The sequence below is a fragment of the Notolabrus celidotus genome, chromosome 4 (assembly GCF_009762535.1).
Source record: "Notolabrus celidotus isolate fNotCel1 chromosome 4, fNotCel1.pri, whole genome shotgun sequence".
Taxonomy (NCBI): Eukaryota; Metazoa; Chordata; class Actinopteri; order Labriformes; family Labridae; genus Notolabrus; species Notolabrus celidotus.
The window spans coordinates 18,019,736-18,030,530 of record NC_048275.1 but is presented as its reverse complement, the minus strand read 5'-3'; the positions used below and the strand labels follow the sequence as shown (position 1 = coordinate 18,030,530).

At 38.8% G+C, this 10,795-nt stretch overlaps 1 protein-coding gene across 2 annotated transcripts in view; it reads right to left on the bottom strand.

Moving 5' to 3' along the window:
* Positions 1-1,000: 1,000 nt before the first annotated feature.
* phactr2 (phosphatase and actin regulator 2) overlaps positions 1,001-10,795 on the bottom strand; it is a 30,653-nt gene continuing 20,858 nt past the window's right edge. For both annotated transcript variants that reach the window (XM_034682064.1, XM_034682063.1), the window contains 4 exons: positions 10,348-10,409; positions 9,835-9,972; positions 7,637-7,713; positions 1,001-4,847 (listed from right to left, as the gene is read on the bottom strand). In XM_034682064.1, the coding sequence (XP_034537955.1) occupies positions 4,832-4,847; positions 7,637-7,713; positions 9,835-9,972; positions 10,348-10,409 (293 nt within the window). In that variant the 3' untranslated portion in view covers positions 1,001-4,831. The remainder of the gene's footprint in view (positions 4,848-7,636; positions 7,714-9,834; positions 9,973-10,347; positions 10,410-10,795) is intronic.

Genomic DNA, 10,795 nt, shown 5'->3' with positions numbered 1-10,795 from the left:
TTATCTTTTTAATCTAAATAAACAGCCACACTGAAGTCACCACCTGCTGGTCATTAGAAAGAATGCAAGTTTATGTACCTTAACCTTTTCTTTGTGTTTAGCCTTGTCGGGTTCACTTTGTTCCCAATCATAGTTTTCCCTATAACCATGCATTTTGTTAAGCTGAACTAAAAGCTGTTGTAGCTTTTTGTTAACAAACCAAAGCACAGAACACATTTTAAAAATGAGGACATCTGTTTGTTAAAGTTCATCATGAGGAGGATAAAAATATAAGAGAATTTGAATCCCTCTGCTAGCTGTTGAAGAAACAGTAAAAAGGATCTCCAAATTCATTTGGGTCCATCCTGTGGGCACAATCAATGTCCATAGAGATCTATACCATAGCTGTTGAATTATTTAAGTCCGGACTAAAGAGGTGAGCTGACTGACTAATATTCCCCTGAGCCTTGCAGCTAGCTGGCTGATGAAAATCCACGTGCCATCACGCTTCTTCTTTTCACCTTAAATTACCGTGCAGAAAATCTGAGCTAGAGCCAAAGGGCCCATCAAGCGTCAGCACACATTTCTGAAAGTTATTACACTGTCATATTTAAATGTCCTAATTCAGGGTGTGTGGGAGGTGATGGAACAGCTGACTCCCTTCATCTTTGTTTAAATATCCTAAAAAGCCTTATTTGGCACTAACTGGAACAGCTCTGAGTTTCCTGAAAGGCTGCAAATTTGTCTCGTAGCCTTGCTTGTAACATTAAGTGATAATTGAAAGAGATATGTTGGCAGTTTTTAATTAGTCCAGAAAATTAGCAAAGACTGATGTAATGTATTTAAAAATTAAACCTTTCTGAGAATAAGTGCCAGCTCTTCCCACTTCATGTCTCTGCATAGTTTATAAGGAAATGTGACCTTAAAGGACTGCAGTTTGAGTTTTATCCACATTTTCATCTTTCACTTTCGTAATCCAGTTAAACTGATCACATGAAAGAAAAACAAGGAAGACAAGATAAATGTTTTTTTTCATGATTCTTTATATACAAAACAATATACACAGTTTGGACGTAACAGTATTTGTTTTGGGAATATATGACATTATTCTAAGACTTTAAAAAAAACAATGCTTGTTTGAACCCATCACTGGTTTCAGATTCACAAGGTGCGACTGAATGACACTTGGGACTCTCCTGTAAATCCTCAAACCTTACTGTGAATTTGATTGATCAAGAAAACATGTCATGTTGAAAATGAAAGGCCTCCGATCAATAACAGCAGATGGCTCGTCACAAACTGGGGTGATTTGGAGGAATGAGGAAGGAAGCTTCAACAAGCACCACCATGAAAGCAGACTTCCTCTGGTGTAAACAATGTCAGCAACTGGTGGAACTCAGCTGGGACAGCGAGACTATAAGTGTCTTTCTCAAAGTTTTAAGCCCACTCATTGGCTATTCAAGAGGTACAAATTTTGAAATGTATATTCATAATTTAAATTCAAAATATTCAGTCTTGTGAATAATACAAAGACATGTGAGTGTGTTCAAACTTCCAATGCCTCCTGGGTTTTATTCAGAAGTTTTATTGTGTTTGTCTCACTGATCAGTGGGGTACAAGATGAGATGAAACAGAGCGCAGCCATAAAATATGTTACAGAGCTGGCTCCCTGTGATTAATACCAAGTGTTTATGAGCACATACCAGCTGTCACAACTCTCAGCTGCCTCATCTAGACACCATCTCCAGTCATTTCATTAAATCTTAGGAGTTATGGAATCTGACAGACTTTGACGTTATTGTCCACTGTATTCCCAATGGTCAGTTTTCTTATTTATAAAATGCATCTGTATTATATAATGCATCTTCAATAGAGTTTAATTTGGAGTGTTTTCTCACTAACTTTGCTTTACTCAAATTTTCAAGGCACAACCTGGCCGTTCTTTTCAAGTTGGTGCAAGGTGAACTCTGGTAATCTGAGGGAATAAATCAAATGTGAGGTCCAGGAAGGATTTTAAATTACTTTTAACTGCCCATCCATGAAATACCTGCTGCACTGCATCTGCTGACTCCAGTTCAAGTAGAGGTGGAAGAGAATATGAAATAACCAGCTGATTTATAACCCCCTATGTAATTTCTTGTACATGGTCTGCTTAGGAAACAGGTACTTCTGGCACATATGTCAGTGCTGCTTACTTCACTGTCTGTGGATGATGAAAAAAAACACGACTAAAATCAGAGCTTAAAACCTTCACATCACAGTTCTATTGTATCATATCGGTAGTAAAATTGATTTCAATGTATGCACATGCTCGATATACATTCTGTACAAAATAATCAATATATAACAACATACACATTGACATCATTGAATACTGTTGTTTGTTTTTCACTGTACATCACTTCATGTTACGACCTCCACACTCAGGATAAATCTGTCCTTTCTTGGATTTGTTTGTGATGATGTCTTTTGGAGGTTGGAGGTCTGTAATGAGAGCAGCAGCCTTTGGACGTCAGCAGGCTTAATCTGTCAATCACTATTCAGCCAACATCCCCTTTATAGTCCAAATAAGCTGGGAGGAAAACACCTTTGTTACATTTCCAACATCTACTTTTTATAAAAGTGAATAAGAGGCCATGTTTTGTTTTTCTGTCAAAGCTTTCTACTCAAGTCCTGAAATTCAGATTTGTTTGTCCTTACATGTTTCAGGTCTTGCTTTTTTGATGTTTGTTGTTCCGATTACCAAGAGCTGAACTTTCCCCCAAAAATGTGTTAATCATCAGTCCCCTTTAACATCTCACATTAACACATCTCTTGAGTTTTTTTCCCACAATGGAGCACTTAAAAGCAGAAAATCTATATGCACAGTAAAGATGAATTGTGTTTTAAATGATCAGACATTGGCCGTGGTTGTTATAAACCCTGAATCTACACTTACATGTAATATCTTTCTGCATGTTTCAACTAAATAGTATGTGTAAATGTACAAATCAGTTCAGTATTATGTAAGTCCAAACATCTGCTCAAGAGTGCAAAAATGATATCTGATCTAAATGAGTGGTAGAGTACAACGAGGGATACTACTGCTCCTGCTTTAATGGTTAAATGAACATGTACAAATCATAGATTAATGTTCATGTGATGCTGAGGAGTGAAAATTAAATTCACCGCTCTCAAATATAGGAACTTTGGAAAACAGACATGAGAGTGGTATCAATCTCCTCCTTTAACTTTCATCAGGATAATGAATCAGTGCATTAAAGTGCTTCAACCAGAGGTTGTTGAATTTTTAGATTTGTTCCCAGATATATTAACTTGTCTTTTTATTCATTAAAAATCAGAAAATAGAGGAGTATAATTCAGTCCACCCCTTCAGATAATATTTGATTTGTAGACTCCAACAACTGGTCTACATCTCTGAAAAGCAGTACATTTATAGAACTGTTGCTTGAAAACCTACTGAGGTGAGTAATTGTTTGAGTAAATTATTCCAGATATTACCTGACTGTGTTATAATACTTGATTCTGATTGGTCGAACCCCTTTAAAAAGGGTGTTTAATTCTCAATAGCAAAGCAATGCCAGGGACACCTGACAAGACACCTGCTCATCTTGGCGGGATTCTAATTTGCATCACCACCTGTTCATTATACACTGTGCAAGTTAAGGCAAGATGTCAAAGGGGCATTTTTCACCACATCTCTCCCAGCGTATCCATCACATTCTGACAGATCAAACTGCAAAAACATCACGACAATATGAAATTAAGTACTGCTCCACTTCTCCAGACCAGCTGATTGCTTCAAACAAAATCAAACCTGTAAACTTTCAAGTAAAAACACCAACAATCAAATTCCTGCTTGTTGATTGGCACCAAGTCACTGAGTGACAACTCCACTCAAAAGCCTAAAATGAAAACCTGAAGTCGAGACTTGAAAATGAGATCCTTCAAACAGCAAGTCCAGCACTTTGTGATCAAAAGGTTTGCAATTAATTACTCAACACAGGATGTGTGATGGTATGTGATCACCATGAGTCATTGGTAGGAGTGCTGAGGGATCCGAATTGGCTAATATTGGAGTGATTTTCATTGCACTTCATTATGACAGCCTCAGGTGTCCTCTGAACCCTGTGCTTCAGCATATATAAATATAACACTCACAGGTTCTGGTTCATCTACATATATCTCTCTATCTGTGCAGTTTATAACTCTTATGATATAATGCCCCCTAGTGGCAGATATACTTTAAATATCTACACATGAACTGCAGTATATCAGATTCAACTCCAAGAGGCACATCAGAGCAGAACAAGCTGTCTCTGCTTCCCTCTGATCTATGACATAGGCACTGACATCAGCAGGAAACCATCCAATCACTCCCATTTCCTGCTGTAGGAGGATGCCCATATTTGGCCATTTGGCATTTTATCACAAGGCATACCTTGGCAAGTGCACAGACTCTTATAATGAACCCACATTCACTATTCTGGGGGTGACGGAGCCCATATTTCCTCCCTGGATCGTCTCATAAAAAGCCTGAAGTGAACCAAAAAAACCATACAAATAAAAACAAAAAGAAAACACGCCAGAAAGTTCTGGTCATCTATAATAAATAATCAGAGCGCTATACACACCATTGTTCTGACAGATCTGTGCAAATGTTTCACAGGTGTCCATAGATGGCCAAAGCCTTAAGACACACCTGTAGCCATCACTACAGACAGACATACGTATCATCATCAGGCGTTTGAGAGGACTGAGTTGTGTACTGAGGGTGTGGAGGGCGGGGAGACTGCTGGGAGCTGTGGACCGGGGAGCTTTTGCTGCCGACGTCCAAGCAGGCAGCGAGTGATTAGGGCCGATGGAATCTGAAAACAGTAAGAGACAGACTTTAGTTCAGGACTGGGATTCAAAAGGTCACATTTTGTTGCGTTGTATTTGCATAGATTTTGTTCTTGTTTCACTGCATATGATAAAGCCTAGTGGGATATACTGCTTCACATGCACACTGAGAACACATGCAGTGTTCACACACCACAACAAGCTAAGGTAGCTAAGCTGTCTGCATGGATAAAGTTAAAAATGAGTACACACACAGTGCAGGAGAAAGAACACGATCACCACCAGCCTCAGAGTCAAGGTCATTAGATTTAATTGCCATACGTGGATCATCCTCATTCGCATGGAGGTGGTTTGGCTTTGGGAAGATGGATGTTGCTCAAAAGACGCCAACCTGCAAACTATGTTGGAATGTCACTGCCATTTTAAATAGCTTGACAACTAACTTGTTTCACAGTTTAAGAGTGAGCTAATGCACAGAACATTGAGAATATGAAAAGCTTTGGGAGTCAGGCGTCGATGACCATGACCAACCAGCTAAGGTGCGGTCAAAACAAAAACACAATGAGCAACCTTGGCAGAGTCACTCTTGTTTACATTAAGGGGAAGAGGCAGTTTGAAATGCTCTCATAATAGTTTTTGATGGTCTTTGTGGAACATTTTACAAAGTAAATCATGAAGGCCACTTTGAAATAGTTGACTTGCACTGTTCGATCTCAAAACCTGCTCTGCTGATGTTAATGTTTTTTTAATGTGTTTACTGGGATGACTCAGTTTTGAGTTACTGAATAAGACCTGCTTTTCATAAATAAGTTATATTTAACCTCCAAAATTACTGATATATTATTTTTTGTCAGTATTGCACATCTCTTCTTCCAGCAATTTGTCTCCTGCATTTACTTTTAATATACAAACCTTATATTTTGACTCATTTGACCCATTTTTAAATGCCACCAAATACATTAAAACACATCCATATTACAGACCTTAAAAAGCGTGTGTGTATTCTGTCTTTACAGGGTCTTGCTAAACCTTTTTAAAATCCTTTAAAGCAAAAGACATAAGAGGTACACATAAAAGCAGTTACTTTCCATCCAAAATTCAAACAACCTCTTGAAATGACAAGTACTCTGTTTACTTCAGAACTGATAAGGCAGCCCTGTGTTCTCCAGCAGGGTGAGTAGATGAAAAGTCAGTCTGACCTGCTGTGCTCCCTTATCAACACGCTATCTTTAGTCTTGTTCCTCTCTTTAATAACCCAAGATAATGAAAACCAGAGAGCTGTGCTGAATCGGAGAAGTAATGTGGGGAAAAATTCTATATTTGACGCAGTGAATGTCAAAATTTCAAAAAAGTTGTTTATCAAACCTCTTGTTATGTTGGTTTCTCTAGATCAGTAATAATGTACCTGGGTCAATTTGACCCGGGGCATATTCAATTGTCCAAAAGTGTCAGAACCCCCAAAAATCCCAAAACATTTTTTTTAATCAAATTTTTAACTCATTTACTAACCATTTAAATCAAGAGTTGGTCCATTGGTGTTCTTTAATTCTCACAGATCATGGTTCAATGAGGATAACTCATTCGTTTTTCATTAAAATTCATGTTAAAACTTTTTTTAATGTACATTGGAAAGCCCTAAATATAAATACAATAGTTTTACATGGCATAGAATTTTGTTTATTATATTTTACATTTTGAATTATTTTTATTTTATGAAGTGATGTTGATAAATTAACACCACACCTCTTCTGTCACAGGCTGCCCAGTTTTTTATGCTGCATTTAGCTGGTTTGGAAGGCATATTGTATAAAATAGACTTTAAAAAGGGTCAATTTGACCCACAACATAACAGGAGGGTTAAGTGATGCAGAGAGAGCACCCTGATTGGAATGGATTGGTTCCAGGGATGCATTCAAAGTCATTTCCACAATTTAAGTATTTGTCCTCATTCATTCTAACTTGTTTTTTTTTTTTTTAATTTTAATATTTAACACTAATGACGTCCATAAAAACATGTTAACACATCAAACTTTCCACAGCAGCTGTTTCTACCCGGCACGAAAAACACTCCTCAAACAACTGCTCTCTGTTTTAGAGAATGAAATTATGTGGGTGTAATGTTACCTTTGAATCGTTTTGCAGCAGATTTATGACTGATCTCAACTCTGCAGCAGTAGATAAAGGGGCTATTGTTTTCAAGTTATTATGCAATACAAAACAATGCTCAGAATGGCAGAGCTGAACTGTTCTCCTGAGGCCACAGAAACAATCAAAGGGGTGCACAAAAACAAAACCAGTCAAAATCATCCACAGCAGTGGGATTCTTCAGAAGTGTCAGAGGAATAATAAAAATGTTTGAATACAGAACAAACATGAAAAGACGGAGTTACACAAAGGGCAACAGCAGGGCTGACACATCATGAGAAACTTCAGTGAAAGACTGATTCTAATGTAAGAAGTGAAACATGCTTTAAAATGCATCTTTGATTCAAAGTTGTGTCAGGTCTTACAGGGGGAAATTTCCCTCTGTACTGCTATAAAACCGTTACCCATGCACCATAGCTCTAATAACACAAGAGAGTGAGCTTGAACTTTATTAACAATCAATACCTGAGGCTAATGAACTGGAGTCAACCCAGGTAACAACCGTATATCCTGACTTGAATGTGGTTAGAGGCTTTTGGGCACCAGAATAATTGAAGTATTGATCAATATGAGCTGATAAACAGGAGGATTAACACTGATGGATTATTAACAGAGAGTAAGATATAGTCAGAGTTAGGTGAAATAGTGGAGGTAGTGGAGGCTTTGGTACCTTGTGAGATGTTTACTGTCTTCATGAACCTCCATCTCTCGGCTCTTAAACTCATTCAGCTCCTTACGGATAGCAGCCTGGGGGACACAAACACACACAAACACACATTTAAATGCACTAGCAGGAAAAAGGCCACCTGCCCCATCAACACACACAAACACACACAGAGACAGACATTGCTCGCTGGGATTTCTAATGTGCTCAGATTCACCCTCTAGGTGCATTTCGACCAAGAGTTCCGGGGTCTTTTAGCCCCCAGAACTACTGTAGTGTCCACGGTATCCTTTTGTTTTTTCCCCTTTGTGTGAATCACTCCTGGACTGACTGTTATCCTAGATGCTTGTGTTGCTTGAGAAAGGTGGAATGTCCAGAGGATGCGGTTCAAAAATATAGATTGGGATTTTATTTGTGATCAAAGGAATTAAACATAAACAAAAACTGTATCAATGCTTGATTTTAAATAAAGACTATCTACAAGGTCCTCAAGGTCCGCAAGGTCTAAAGACTGTGTGCTTCAGTCAGCCACACCACTAGGCTGCAGCACCTTGCTCTTAAGCCCTCGGACCTGCAGGATCACAACCATTAGTGAACACACCACACCACACACACAGACACATGCACACACAGAGATATTTCTAAAATATATTTCAATTATTAAATATAACTTTAAACTAAGGAATTGGCTCCTACAACTACTTTCCCCGGAACTAAAGGGTTCCTGTGCCCCCATTGTTGTCTCCGTTTCGACCGCGGGCTGAAGTCCCAGGTATATTGTTTAAAAATTATATTAAATAATATTTTCAAATCTTAATAAAAAAATAAACTAGTACGCATTCCCAGGAACTCCCTCTGTGTTTCAACAACTGTGTAAACTCCACAAACACCGTTACGTTCAACCGAAAGTCCCAGGACCTTTGAAAAGTACTACCCCCTCAAGCAGGGGCTTTTCAGGGGGTAGATTATCTACCCCTGAACTAAATTTAGACCCTGGTTCCTCCGGTCGAAACGCACGTATTTCAGGGGTAAAGTCCCTAGTTCCGGGGTAGAGTTTGGTTGAAAAACGCCTTCTCAATAGAACTTCTTTGGGCTATTCATGCATCCTTGCAATAAAGCTGTGCCCTGCAGACTTTGGTTCAAGGAATTACTCATGATTCATAGAGTAGTATTGTACTGGCAAACAGCGGCAAACATTTTATGTTGTTTGTTCACAAAGGTAGTAATAACTTGTTTTTCTTTTCTATGTTTCCATCAAATAATCTTCATGATAATATTATCAGACATATGATGAGCATAGGACAACAAAGCAGGAACACTCCCATCCCCACCCTACACACACTCATAGATATCTCCTCCATGATATTTAGAATACAAATCAAGGTGAACATGTTCACATCATTTTCATAGCTCTAAGGCAGCATATAAGTGGTCTATTTATAGTCGATTGATTGTTTTGTATAACGGAACAATGCCCTGCTGGGTTATTATAATGGTGTAGTTCTATTCATCAACAGCAGAGGGCAAGCTTCACATAGAGACCGCTCTCCAGCAAACTCCAAGGAGCTTTTTTCTTCTTTTGGGAGGTTTTACGAAGACTTAGAAGAACTTTGCAGGCCAGGTCATGTGAACTATCAACACATATTTTCTTTTTTATCTCTCTTCATGTGAGAAAAAGTAGATTTTAGTACAACACATCCACTGTTTGCTTAAAAGTACATGATGTGTACTTCTGGTTTGGGGAGGTTTTTTTTTTCAGACAATACTGCTCTTCTGGATTCATGGCAATAGTTTGTGGTGAGCCCCTTCCTTTCTCACAAAGGGAGGTCTATGTTATTATGTTTTTTTTGTCTGGTTTGGATGAGCATGACTAGCCTGCACTACGCCGTTAATCCATCAAGCACCTCTGTAATGAAGCGAAACATTAACAAGCACTCAGGCCTTATTGCCAAACATCAGTGCCCGATCTCACTAATGCTCTTGTAGGCTGAACGAGAACAAATCCCTCCAGCCAACATTTTGTGTAAAGCTGCCTGAAAGGAGTAGAGGCTGGAACAGCAGCATGATTAATGCACAAGAGTTTTCTCGCTTTTTTTTGTCTCCTTGTTGTTGTCCTTGTAGCAGACTTTCACATCCTCCACCTCCTCAAGCTCAGTGAATTTAAAACAAAATTGTTACAATGCAGCATATCATGGATTTATCACCTTGTCAGCTGGCGTAAGCCGTGTCCAGGGTTTGTCTGCCCGCCGGTCATAATCCTTGGCGTCCGTTACCTCAACATACTCGTTAAAGCGCAGGATCCTGCGAGCGACAAGCTCTGCCACTGTTGGCCTCACACTCAGCTACAAACACACACACAAAGAAAGAGGATGAGACATTCAACCACAGACATCAAAAACAGTGTTTTTTAAGCTTTAAGTGACAATAAACTGATGTCTAACATACAGGAAATATGCATGCTGGTTTTTAGAACTGTTCCCTGTTTCCTTTTATTAAAAGTTTGAGAAGGATTAAAAAGAAAGACAGCTGAAAGCTAAGTTTCAGTTCTCTCTGTAGCCACTAGATGGACTGATCTCTACACAGAGCATCCTCTCTGCCTCCTAATATGACTCATAAGGTGGAGCAGAACATATTAATGGCTAAATATAGCCCTGCTGCGTCCTTCCATTTCTCCCCTGTGTGTGCATGTGTATGTGTGCTGTAGGTGTTTACAGTACCTTTCTGGAGAGCCTCCTTTTAATCTCTTGCTTGGCTTCTTTCTCCTCTGCTTCATTCTTGTCTGTATGCAGAGAACAAACACCTTTTGAGACAGCTACAAACTTCAGCTGCTATTTATAACAGCAGGATATGATTCGCTAGAGCATGTTGCATTGTGACTGCCGAACGTACAAAAAGGAGATTTTTTTTGTTCTTGAGATATACTATGCTTATTCCTGATTAGTATATCATCTTTGTTGAATCTGTTATGGACTCATGTTGTGTCTCCATGGAGTTTTAAGGAATTTATTTTCTTGTTTAGGTTAACAACTCGTGGGTGCCCTGGCCTGGGACACTGGTAAACTCCTTGACCTCTTGTGGTCCGATCAGTGAAAAAGAAGCCTTCTGGGATTCACAACACAGACACTAGTCGCTTATAAAACTGAGTAAAAATACTTTTTTGTGTTT